At 41.9% G+C, this 13,960-nt stretch overlaps 1 protein-coding gene across 8 annotated transcripts in view; it reads left to right on the forward strand.

The window, feature by feature from the left end:
- Positions 1 to 13,960, forward strand: part of katnip (katanin interacting protein) — a 135,122-nt gene that overhangs the window by 55,014 nt on the left and 66,148 nt on the right. For all 8 annotated transcript variants that reach the window (XM_072559407.1, XM_072559408.1, XM_072559414.1 and 5 more), the window contains one exon: positions 3,191 to 3,293. In XM_072559407.1, the coding sequence (XP_072415508.1) occupies positions 3,191 to 3,293 (103 nt within the window). The remainder of the gene's footprint in view (positions 1 to 3,190; positions 3,294 to 13,960) is intronic.

A 13,960-nucleotide genomic window follows, 5' to 3' on the forward strand; every position in this document is an offset into this window, starting at 1 on the left:
ACATGGCCAATTCTCCCGAGCTGTACGTTTTTGGGCTGTGGGAGGAAACTGGAGCACCCAGAGGAAACCCACATAGACACAGGAGAATATGCAAACTCCACACAGTTGCCCGAAGCTGGAATCAAACCTGGGTTCTTGGTGCTGTGCGAACCACTGAGCCACTTGGATTTCCGGTTTGAGTTAGCAACCTTTTTTTTGTGTATCTGAAGTTGATAATTAACTTGCAATTATTTCTGTAACTCCCTCATAATGACTTCTTGAAAACATTTTTGAAGTCTGGCTATAGAGTGAATGGATTTTGTGTACTAATGGACTTTAATTTATTTTTGATTGTGTGTGACCCAGTCTGGTAAATTATGGGGCCTCAAGTTTGTTAGAGAAGTCTATAGTCTATAAGGTACAGTCTTTAAACTCAAGGGAAATGCCCACAGCTGAGACAGTGAAACTTTTAGGACTACTTCTGACTTCTACATCATGTAATTAGAGAAGAGGTGAGAAAACATTAAAATGCGCTTTCAACAGAGGATAGATAATCTCGTGGGTCCTTCTCGCTATGAAGAGAGATGCTATCTAGAGATGAATGGCTGGAACAGTGTTCCAGTTGCAAGGCTATCACTGGTATCAAATGCTTTGATGATTTATGACTTTTTTTTCTCTCAAAACACGGTAATCTCTTCACCAAATTCTAGATTTCCAGCAATCAGCCCATATGGCACACTTGTTTTACAGATTTAATAATAACTTTAACCTTTTCAGTTTAATACTTAATCTTACATAGAGCAGCAGCTTGCAGGTTTTTGTCCATTAGGTTTGTTTAACCAGAGCAGAGTGACAACACGTTAATCATCTTACAGGCTTGGAATCCAGAGGCCCAACATTAGTAGTTAAAATTGAATTAAACTTTAGTTAGTGCAAATAAACTTCATAGCAGTTCTTAAACATTAATCGGATTAGTTGAACATCACATTACAGTTGAACATCAGCATGTCGCACAGTATTCATCATCCTCTGCCCCCTCCCCTCTTCTTCAGGAGCATGTTTCTTTATCTCAGTTATTTGTTATTTATGTACATCACTTCCTTATTCACCGGGGAAATGGAGGAAGGAAGGGATCACTTCCATGGCTCATTGAGACTGCTTCAGCATTCAGTAAATCATGGCTAATCCAATTGTTCCATTAACTCCCCTCTTGGGACTGCTTTCTTTAACCATTGATTCCCTTTTAAATCAAAATTCTGTTTCAGTCAGCCTTGAAGCTATTCAGTGATTCAGATTGCACTGCTTTCTGTGAAGGAGAATACCAAAGACTGACAACCCTCTGAGAGAAAACACTCATCCTCCTCCCTGTCTTAAGTGGGAAACTGTGCCTCCCCATTCAAGTTACTCCCAGAAAAAGCAAACATGTAGCATCTACGCTGTCAACCTCCTCAGAGCCTGCATGCTAATTTTAAGATCTTTGTATGATTATATCCAAGAACATCAACATCTACACCTTTCGCATCCTATTTTAAAAAATGGCTTTTCTATTCTTGTTAACCATATTTCCTCATAATACACTTCATCTGCCACCTTAATTACTCATTAATTTAACCTGTCGATGTCTCTTTGCAGCCTCCTCACAGCTGATATTTCCATCATGATTTGGAGCTGCCAGTGTTGGTCTGGGTTGTACAAAGTTAAAAATCACAACAACACCAGGTTATAGTCCAACAATTTAATTGGAAGCACTAGCTTTCAGAGCACTGCTCCTTCATCAGTTGGTTGTGAAGTACACAATTGTAAGGCACAGAATTTATAGCAAAAGTTTACAGTGTGATGTGAAACTAATGTGGTAATTCTAACAGATGAGAGACTTAACAAACTATCAGGTTATTTTTCAATGTATAATGTCAGTTGCATCACACTGTAAACTTTTGCTATAAATTCTGTGTCTTACAATTGTGTGCTTCACAACCACCTGATGAAGGTGCAGCGCTCTGAAAGCTAGTGCTTCCAAATAAACCTGTTGGACTATAACCTGGTGTTGTGTGATTTTTAATTTTATATCCCTGTCAAATTTGTATCATCAGCAAATTTATACACAATATTCTCAGTCTCTTTGCCTAAGACAATAACATAGATTTTAAATAGCTAGATCAATCCTTCACTAATTGCAGCCTAACATCTCTGCTTCCTGCCCATTACCCAGTCCTCCATTGAATCTTAAATATTATCACTAACTCCATAAATCTTTGTGTATGGTAATTTATATGCAAGTATCTAGTTAAAACTTTTTTGTAATAGATTACAGCACATTCCAAACAACACACATCAGGGTATGTAACCTGTAGTTAGTTGCCTGTCTTTTCCCTCCCTCCTTGAATAGCACTTTTATATTTGTTAACTTCCAATCCACTGGAACCCTCATGAACAGAAAGAGTTTTGGAAAATCCAAATCATAACATCCAGAATATTTGCAGCTACATTTTTAAAGTATTGTACAAAAGGACAAAACCATTAGGACCTGTGGGTTTGTTAGTTCTCAGTCACTTGAGTTTCTCCAATACTATTTTGTGATGGTGTTAATTGCCTTGTATACCTTAGTCATATTAGTCTTCTGATTATCTTCTGTTTTAAGTATGTAATTTAAGCCTTGTACAGTGAAAATCAAGTTGACAAGTTCTCATCTCTCACAACATTTCGGACATCATCTCAATAAGAGTGTTCACGTGTTTCAGTGCCAGTTTTGTTGATGGTTTTAGTATTGTGTTATCATTCCAATCATATCTTACATGCTTAGGAGGTCTAATATTCCTTTGCCTGGATTTGCTAATGATTAATTTTTACAAGATGAGGGTGCTGGCTCAACACCCATCTTTGTCTTGCCCTGATGATTTGTCATGTTTCTGCTGATACAGAACCAACATTGACTTGAATAGTTTGGGACAATAGGGTGTGGATGGGAAAGTTACCATTTAACATTTGTTGCCATATATGGGTGACATATATGTTTGAGATTTTTTTTTAAAATTTCATCTGGTCCCATCGGCAAACTTTTGAAACAAGGTGTGCAGTAGATTTGCATTTTTCAGAAGGTTTTGGATGGAGATTAAGTGTAAAATGACATTTTGGGATACAGTGATTGCAGATTTTGTTCTACTTGGCATTTTTGCTTTTTAGTTTATTTTACTTACCACCTTCTGTTTTACAGTCAACAAAAGAAACTTCTAAAGCTGTTGGAGAAAATTGAAGTGCCTTCTAATGATAGGTCAAATAGCAGCACCATGAAAGCAAGTAAAACAGTGACTACTGAGGTGAGCAAGCTTCAAGTTTTACCCATTGAAATGTATCATTTATTAACGTGCAATCACACTGGGAGGCAGTGGTATAATGGAAATGTAGCAAGCCAGAACCCTGAGCTAATGTTCTGAAATCATGGGTTCAAAGCCCACCGTGGCAGATTGTGAAATTTGAATTCAATAAAAACTTGAAAAGAAAAGTTAACCTAAAGGCACCTATGTCAGTAATAAGTTAGGATCTGTGTTAATAATGCTGCAATGCATTATTTAACACAATTGTTTACTGTAGTGAGCAATTTGATTTAGTGGATGCACAGCAATCCTTACTGCAAAAAACATTCGTGAGCATCTTAAAATATTTTGCCGGCATCTCAATACCCAGATTTTTTAATTCATCCTGCCCACACTGGAATGCTCCACACCCCAGATTGTCAGTAGAGTAGTAAGGCATGTAGGAAGATCTCAGAATTCAAATCAGAGAAATGTGAAGGACAGCTGAGGCAAAACATTTTAACGTGTAAAAGGACAACAAAGTTTTGGAATACATGTTTACAGATCCCTAAAGGCAACCGGCCAGGTTGACAAAGTGCCCACTAAGACATCAGATATTTCCCTCATTACAGAAGGTATTGAAGTCAAGAGCAGGGGAGAGAGTTCAAAGAGTTGTACCAGGATTTTGCCAGGAATGGAAGATTTGGGTTATAAGGAAAGGCTAGATAGGCTGGGACTTTTTTCACTGGAGTATAGGAGGTTGAGAGATGACCTTCTAGAGGTTTATAAAATAAATAAGGGTACAGATAAGGTGAATGGCAGGTGACTTTTCCCTAAGATGGGGGATTTCAATACTGAGTGGGAGGTTTTTAAGATGAGAGCAGAAAGATGTTTAAAAAAGGGATTTTTTTTAATGCAGAGTGATTCATGTGTGGAATGCAGTGCCAAAGGAAATGGTCCATACATACTTGTGACACAAGTACATGAATAGGAAAGATTTGGAGGGATATGAGCCAGGAGCAGGCAGGTGGGACTAATTTATTTGGGATTATGTTTGACATGGACTGGTTGGATTAAAGTTTCTCTGATGCTGCCTGACATGCTGTGCTTTTACAGTAGCGCACCCTTGGCCATGTGACTCTATGACTCATTATATAAAATCCAATTTAACCCAGTCTGGGCATCGCATTACAAGAATGATTAGATTAGATTACTTACAGTGTGGAAACAGGCCCTTCGGCCCAACAAGTCCACACCGACCCGCCGAAGCGCAACCCACCCAGATGCATTTCCCTACATTTACCCCTTCACCTAACACTACAGGCAATTTAGCTTGGCCAATTCACCTAACCTGCACATTTTTGGAATGTGGGAGGAAACTGGAGCACCCGGAGGAAGCCCACGCAGACACCGGGAGAATGTGCAAACTCCACACAGACAGTTGCCTGAGGCGGGAATTGAACCCGGGTCTCTGGCGCTGTGAGGCAGTGCCGCCCACTGATGTGATTGCACTAGAGAAGGTGCAGAGATATTTTGCCATGAATGTCTGTGGAATGACAAGTTGGAGTGTTTTCTTTCAAGAGGCAAGACTGAGAGGCAATTTAGCTAACGTATATAAAATTATGGGCCTATTTCTGTTAGCAGAGAGGTCAGTAGTCAGGTGACATAGATTTAAAGTGTTGCTAGAAGAATTAGAGAGGAGATTAGAAATGCTTTCTCCCAAAGGATGTTGGGTCTAGGAGTTACTACCTGGATAGGGTGGTGGCAGCAGAAATTTTCATTTAAAAAGTATTTGCATATTCACTTGAAGTGGTATAACCTTCAGGGAACAGACCAAGATCGAGATGGTAGGTTTGGGGTGGATAGTTCTTCATCAATCAACATGAGCATTCTGCTGAAGAACAACCTTTTGTGCTGTAAGATTTCCTGTGCTTAGGAAGGTGCGCTAATTCTGTATCACTGATGTACAGCTACTATTCATATCAGATTCAGTCAGTACGATGGTTTCAAAACTTTACATTGCAAAGGATTAGAAAACAGAGTTGGGGCAAGTAGCTGTTTTCATGAACAAAATTATGTTTTCATAAGGTTCAGTATTGGGGTTTGCTACTGCCTTGATGTATATTAACAACTTAATACAGAAGATAATTTCAAACTTTGCAAGAGAAATGGAAGTTGGAAATAGAAGACCACAAGGAGTAGGAATAGAAGTTAGCCATTCTGCCCATTGCATATCCTCTGTCATTCATTAGGATCATGGTGGATCTGCTAATTCTGCTCTGTCTGAAAAAATTACCTTGAGCTTCTGATTGCCTGCTATTTCAACACACCACCATGTCCCTTGGCCAATCTCGCTGTTTCGGAGTTACTGCAGTGCTCCAGCGAAGCTCAGTGCAAGCTGGAATGATAGCATCTCATCTTCCGCTTGGGGGCTCTTCAGCCTTCAGTACTCAGTATCAAATTTGATAATTTTAGGGCTTGAATACCTTCGCCCATATCCTTACCCCAAACCCCACACCCAGGGACTTGTTATCACATGGGCTGCTGCCACAAACAACCTGTTGCCAGCCATCAATAGCAGTTATGGTCCCCATTAGCAGCTATTCATTCTCTCAGGCTGACCTTTACCATACCTTTGCCCAATTGGTTTTCTCTCTCTGTGGGCTCCATCTCCACCTATTGTTTATTCTTGCCCCTATTCCGCCAACCCAACCCTTTAGCATATATACCTGTCTTTTTCCAGCTACAGTCAGTTCTGAAGAAGGGTCACTGGACCCAAAATGTTAATTCTACTTTCTGTCCACCAATGCTGCCAGACCTGCTGAGTTTTTCCAACAATATTTTTTCTTTCTGATTTCCAGCATCCACAGTACGTTTCTTAATTTTGCTAATTCCAACCTCACTTTTCTGCCTTTTTCACATGACCCTTCATTTCCTTGAGGATTTAAAATGAATCTGTCTGCCTCAGTCTTGAATGTGCTTGATGTCCCAGTCTCAACAGCCGGCTGTGGTAAGGAAGTCCACAGATTCACTACCCTCTGAAAGAAGGAATTCTCTTCAACTCAAATCGGCAATCCCTTATTCTGATTTAGCACCAGTGAGACTTCCCTTTAATATGCGGTCGATATATTTTGAAGACGACAGGAACTCTGAGGATACATTGCAGCATCTTTCTGATCAACAACTACAGCAACAGCAGCAGAACGCCAACACTAACTGTCTTCTACACAGCCACCTGCAGCTGGAGAGAACAGAGGAGGTGGCACAAGGTTACACTTCAAGGAAGTAGAAACCCTCTGCCCAAAGCTGTGTGGGAAAAGGGTCAATTTCATCAACTAACTGTACCTCAAGAGGCTGACACTGAGGTGTTTGCAGACCTCTGCAGTCTCTTTAAAGAAAACCACCATCCAGAGCAATATGTAAGCAACAATGGTTGTGTCTGTCTTTCCAGGGCTCAGTTACTGTCAGATAGGGTATTGTAATCTACAACAGATACTTCATCAGCCAGGTGACCAATGCCTTTTTATAATGGCTTCCAACTATGTTCACTTTGAGGTGGACGATGCTAAGCAACCCCAGAGGACAGTGTTCTGCTGTGTTTCTTCAGGTCCAGAAAGTTACAGGCACACTCATGTAGCAAGGAAGTTGCCATCAAAGTAGCCAGGTTTCTGTTTTGTCAATGGGAGAAATTCCACTCTGGTATGTGACCACGTTCATCAAACATCGAGGGAGCTGCCATCACTTGCTCATCTTTTGGCTGCTTTGCGTTTCTGAGGTCTTCTCTTAGCCATATAGCTTCAATTTTCATTCCTGGAGGATAAGGCATTCCCAATCTAGACCTGGCTGGTGACCATAGTGAAGCACCTGACTACAGAGGCACCAGGGAGGTAAAACCAGAACTATCTTAATATCAGGATGTTAACGAAGCAAGCTATTGATATGGGCTAGACTTGCGGGGTGCAGGAATCTCTGATAAACGGCAGGGCACAGTATTCATAACTCTGTCAGTGTAAGGCCAAAGGTCATGAAGTATAGGCAAGATGAGGAGATTCTCCTAATACCATCATCCCTCCCTCTATCTTTCCCCTTGGGATCCATCTGCATTTACCAGGTAATTGAGTACGAGAGACAATTGATTAATTGCATGTAAGTGTGGCCTTCAGACCCAAGACTTCAATCAATGATGTGTAGCCAAGGCAGCCAGGCCATTAATCAGGACCAGTATGCACTCAGCATGCCACGCCTGACCATCTGTGAGGTTGGCCATTTTCTCAAAGCAGATGGCCACCAACCCAATAGGCTAGGAATTATGACATTGCACTTTTTCTAGAGATGTATACTGTCTTTGGAAATGTTGACAGATGACCACACATTCAATGTTGCAGCTTCACATGTTGATGCATGATTTGTAAGGCTCAATATCTTTGCCTAGCTGAACAGAGCATAGAATCTCCTGCACCACTCTGACAAGGCACTCTATGCTGCAGCCCCTGGCTTCTGTTCCTGCAGGTAGCAACACCTTTAGCTGCCAAGTGACTTTCTACAGATTATTAACTGTTATGAGGAGTGTCCATCCCTCTTACCATCACTGGAGAGAAATTTATTTCAAGGTAGAATTTCTCATTTTGTATGCAACTTCCCTTTTTACTTAGATGACAAGCTCAGATGGCCACTATTACCAGGTTACCTTGCAAAAAGCCAAGTCTTGTTCTATGTCAGGTATTGACATTCTAGAAAATACTCCTTGCTCCATCTGTGACTCTTGATTTTTGCTCTGGTCGGTGCTTTGCCTAATTTATGTACTCACAAGCCATTATCAGGCAATCATTGTTATCTCCCAGTGAGTCATTACATGTCTGAGTCTGTCTCTTTGCTAACTACTTTAAGCTTGCAGTTGTATAGTCAGGTCATAGAGTCCTACAGCACAAGGGCAGGCCTTTTGGGACGAACTGGTCCATGCCGACCAAAATGCCGACCCCATTTCCCTCTACTTGGCCCATATCCTTCTAATCCTTTCCTATCCATGTATTTGTCCAAATGCCTTTTAAATGTTGTTGATATACCTGCCTCAACCACTTCTGCTGGCAGCTCATTCCATATGCGTACCACCCCCTGTGTGAAAACGTTGCCCCTCAGGTTCCCTTTAATTCTTTCTCTTCTAACCTTAAACTGTTGCCCTCTAGTCCTCGATTCACCGACCTTGGGAAAAACACTGAGTGCATTTACCCTATCGATGCTTCCCATGATCTTATACGCTTCTATAAGATCCCCCCTCAGTGTCCTATGCTGTAAAGAAAGAGGTCCTAGTTTGTCCAAAGTTAAAAATCACACAACACCAGGTTATAGTCCGACAGGTTTATTTGAAAGCACTAGCTTTCAGAGCACTGCTCCTTCATCAGATGTTTGTGGAGTATAAGGTCGTAAGACACAGAATTTATAGCAAAAGTTTACAGTGTGATCACCTCAGCAATGACCCCTAAGGTACTCCACTAGTCACAAGGCCTCCAGTCTGACAAGCATTCTTCCATTATTACCCTCTGCTTCCTACCATCAAGCCATCAAGTGATTTGTCACTGCCATTATTTTAGCTTCTTGTGTCCAATTCCAATTAAAGTAACATTATTTCAAAAACAGTAGCCATTAAAACAGTGCATTACCTAAAAACTGTCAGATCATAACTGCACAATCGTGACAGGCAGTCAGAGGGTGCTGTGCAGGAGAACACTAGGGAGGTGAGAGAGCGATGGCAGGCAGCTGAGAATTGAAGAATATTCATTTTGTCAGATCTCCTTGAGATCATTGATCTTTTCTGGCACTGAAGCTGGTTCCTGGACATTGCAATCTGGCTACTGACAGGCTCAGCAAATTGAAGCGAGGTAGTTTTGTGAAACTGACAGGCCTCCTGTTACCATCCTCACTGCTTGAGGAAGAGTCTGAGAACTGGGCTAAGGTCTCCTATTCCCTATCTTGCATTCATGCTTCCCCGCCACCCCCCGCTTCCCAATGTTGTTCTCTGACTGGCGTTGCTATTTGAATTACCACCATGGTCCCTTTAAGAAATCGTTAATTGCCGTGTTGGATGTATAACACCGCCCCCAGCCTCCTCAATTGGCCTGGGAACTCAGAAGCAGATGGTATTTAGTTTGCCCTGTACAAGATCCAAGACTGGGCTTGCAAATCAGCGAATCTTGTTCCTGCCCCAGGTGCAAAGGTAGGAAAATTCAACCTACATATTCTCAATCATTTGGAGAAAAGAAATGTTCAGGCATCTGATTAATTATTACATGTTGTGGAACTACAGCTTTGAACAAAACTAAATTTAGGTAAGTTCATGAATTAATTTAATTAATTTTCCTTGGCTGTCTGATGAGTAGAAGTATATTTTGATGTTTTTTTTAAATTAGTAGGTTGTTTCTGATTATGAATAATTGAAGCATTCTGAGTCTTATTGTTGAGAGAATATTTTTTGAGATAGGACTTCTTAGACGATCCCCTCACTCGTGAACTAGAAACGGGACTTTGAATTATGTAGATATTGTTCTTTGCCAGGAAATACCTGACTAAATCAGAATCTCATTGAAAGATGTAATTCGTAACTTATTGCCTGAAAGTGGTTTGTAGAGAGACTTTAAAGCTATTTGTGATGTTTACTCTGAAACCCAAATACTTTGGAGGAATTTCTTTATTGCTGCACACAGAACTTACTGCTCCATTCAATAACACTCCGACTCTCCTCCAGGTTAGCCCTTCTTTAAAACTTACTTTGTGAAGCAGTTGGGAGTTGACTCCAGATATCCTGGCCTGGAGATGGGAGTTATTACCCCTTACCCCTTAGTATTTGTTTAAATCAGCTGTTTGGATGTGTTATGATACACTGCCCTGGCAAGTTGGACTTGAACCTGGATCTTCTGACACTACCACCACTCCAGAAAACCCCCCTTGTGTAAATGCTAATAATTATTTTAATCAACCAATTTGGACACACAATGACACACATCTGGACAGGTGGGACTTTAGCCCTAATCTTCTGGCTCAGAAGGAAAAATACTACCACTTTACAACCAAACTCTTCAGAACTCTCTTTTCTTAATCAACCTGTTCAGATATGTTATGACACACCTTTGGTGGAACCTTGGAGGACACCTTTTCCAAAGGCAGGGACATTATCACTGTGTGACTTAGTTATTTTAATCAACCTAGAATCCAGACCTCCTCGTCCACAAATTGGGAAGCTATCATTGCATCACAAGAGCGCTTGTTTTCTTAAGTGGAGAAAGTTTGTGGGTTGGCTGGGATAGCGGACTAACTGGACAAATTATGACACATCTCCAAGGTAAGTGGGACTTGAAGCCAGACCTTCTGGCCAGAGGTAGTGTCATTACCAGTACATCACAGTAGCCCTTCTTGTGCACCATAGTTTAAAAAAAGTCTTCTGACCAACCTATTTAGAGATGTTATAACAGACTTCTAGGTTTATGTAGCTGATGTACCTGACTACTTCACGTGCAGGAAATGTGTCCAGCTGCAGTTTTTGTTAGACCACATCACAGCTCTGGAGCTGTGATGGACTCACTTATGGAGCATACACGATGCTGAGGGGGTTGTGGATAGCACGTTCAGCAAATTGGTCACACCGCAGATTCTGATTTTTGAGGGAGAAAGGCAGTGGGTGACCAAAAGGCAGAGAAAGAGCAGGAGGGCAGTGCAGATGTCCCCTATGGTCATCTCCCTCTAAAACAGGTATACAGTTTTGGATACTGTTGGGTGAGGTGGCTCACAGGAGAAGGCAGCAGTAGCCAGGTTCATGGCACTGTGGTTGGCTCTGCTGCACAGAAGGGCAGAAAAAGAGTGGAAGGGCTATAGTGATAGGAGATTCAATTGTAAGGGGAGTAGATAGGCGGTTCTGTGGTCAAAAGCAAGACTCTCGAATGGTTTGTTGCCTCCCAGGTACACAGGTCAGGGTTGTCTCAAATCGGCTGCAGAACATACTGAAGAGGGAGGGTGAACAGCCAGCTGTCATGATGCATATAGGCACTGATGATATAGGTAAAAAATGGGCTGAGGTCCTACAAGCAGAACTTAGGGAGTTAGAAACCACGTTAAAAAGTAGGACCTCAGCGGTGGTAATCACAGGATTGCTACCAGTGCCATGTGGTGGTCAGAGTAGAAATGAAAGAGTAGGTAGGATGAATGCGTGGCTTGAGAGATGGTGCAGGAGGGAGGGGTTCAAATGTTTGCGACATTGGGACCAAGTCTGGGAGAGGTGGGACTATTACAAGTTGGAAAGTCTACACCTGGGAAGGACTGGAACCAATGTCCTTGAGGGTGCTTTTGCTAATGCTGTTGAGAAGGGTTTAAACTCTGGATGTAGGTATCCTCGTTAAGCTGAAAGGCTCATTTCCAGAGTTTCGTCAACCTACTCATTAACATCTTCAGTGGGCCTCAGGCGAAGCACTGCTGACAATTCCTGCTTTCTATTTATATGTTTGGGTTCTTTGGATTGGTGATGTCATTTCCTGTGGTGAAGTCACTTCCTGTTCTTTTTCTCAGGGGATGGTAGATGGGATCTAATTCGATGTGATGTTGATAGAATTCCATTGGAATGCCATGCTTCTAGGAATTCTCGTGTGTGTCTTTGTTTGGCTTGTCCTAGAATGGATGCGTTGTCCCAGTCGAAGTGGTGTCTTTCCTTATCTGTATGTAAGGATACTAAGGATGCCACAAAGATATCTGTCAGAGCCCCAGCTATTTCCTCTCTCACCACCCTCAGCAACCTGGGATAGATCCCACCCGGTGCTGGGGATTTGTCCACCTTAATAACCTCTAGCATACCCAACACATCTTCCCTACTTATGCCAACGTGATCCAGACTAATCAAACTTCAATCTCTAATCTCAAGATTCATCATGTTCCTCTCCTCAGTGAACACTGATGCAAAGTACTCATTCAGAATCTCACCCATTCTCTCAGGTTCGGCACACAGCCTGCCTTCATTATCTTTTAGTGGACCAATCCTTTCTCTAGTTACCCGCTTGCTTCTTATATAAGAATAAAATGCTTTGGAATTTTCCTCAATTCTGCTAGCTAAAGCTATTTCATGACCCCTTTTAGCCCGCTTGATTCCTTGTTTATGATTTTCCTACTCTTCCGATATTCCTCCAGGGCCTGTTCTGTTCTCAGCTGCCTCGACCTTATGTACGCTTCCCTTTTCCTCTTGGCTAATGATACAATTTCTCCTGTCATCCACGGTTCACGAATCTTGCCCTTCCTATCCTTTGCCTTCAACGGGACATACCTATCCTGCACTGCCGTTAACCTATCTTTGAAATCCTCCCACATCTCAAATGTGGATGTCTTTGATGTAGGGGAGAGTGGCTAGGGTGTCTGCTTATTTGGGTTTGTTGCTGAGAAATTGGTGGACTATGTTCCTTGGGATCTTTTTGAATACACAGGAAAGGTGATTTTCCTCTGGTCTGCGTAGTTCCTCTGTGCTGCAGTGTGTGTTAGCTTGTTGAAGTAAATTTCTGAGGTAGCTTCATATGTGAATGTTGGCATGATTGCTTCTGTAGTTCAATATGGTCCATATGTGTTGTTTTCCTGTAGACGCTGGTTTGAAGTTTCCTGTTGGCTGTTGGCTCAACTGTGACATCGAGGAATGGCAGTTTGTTGTTGTTTTGAAAGACCCTATACAGACGACAAGCGAAACTAATGTCATTTACAAAATACCATGCAAGGACTGTAACAAACACTACATTGGACAAACAGGCAGAAAATTAGGATACATGAACACCAACTAGTCACAAAACAATATGATCCTCTCTCACTAGTATCCTTACATAACAGACAAGAAAGGACACCGCTTCAACTGGCACAACACATCCATCCTAGGACAAGCCAAACAAAGATACACACACGAGAATTCCTAAAAGCATGGCATTCCTATCATCCCCATAGAAAAAGAACAGGAAGTGACTTCACCATGGGAAATGACATCACCAACCCAAAGATATAAATAGAAAGCAGAAATTATCAGCAGTGCTTCGCCTAAGGCCCATTGAAGATGTTATCTAGTAGGGTGACGAAACATCTGGAAGTGAACCTTTTAGCTCAGTGAGCAAACCTACATCCAGAACCTCAACCTGAGGTACAAATCTTCTCAAAACTCGCTAAGGGTTTAAACTAATGTGGCAGGGGTATGGGAACCAAATGGTTCGTGGACAGGAAGGAGGTAGTAACTAAAGCCTGTAAAGATCTGGATAATTAAATTAGCGTGACTAAGGGGGAAAGTAGGCAGGGAACAGATGATGAACACAAAGGAACTGGTGGTCTGAGGTGCATTTGTTTGAATACAATTTGTTGGAATGTAGTAGGTAAGGCAGATGTACTTAGGGCTTGGATTAGTACCTGGGAGTACGATGTTATTGCTGTTACTGAGACTTGATTGAGGGAACAGCTTGATTGGCAACTAAATATTCCAGGATATCGATGCTTCAGTTGGGATAGAGGGGGAGGTAGAAGGGATGGAGGAGTTGCATTACTGATCAGAGAGGATATCACAGCTGTGCTGAAGGAGGGAACTATGGAGGACTTGAGCAGTGAGGCAAATGGGCAGAGCTCAGAAATAGGAAGGGTGCGGTAACAATGTTGAGGCTGTGCTACAGGTCTCCCAACAGCGAGAATGAGATAAAGAT

Source organism: Chiloscyllium punctatum, chromosome 40 (assembly GCF_047496795.1).
Source record: "Chiloscyllium punctatum isolate Juve2018m chromosome 40, sChiPun1.3, whole genome shotgun sequence".
NCBI lineage: Eukaryota > Metazoa > Chordata > Chondrichthyes > Orectolobiformes > Hemiscylliidae > Chiloscyllium > Chiloscyllium punctatum.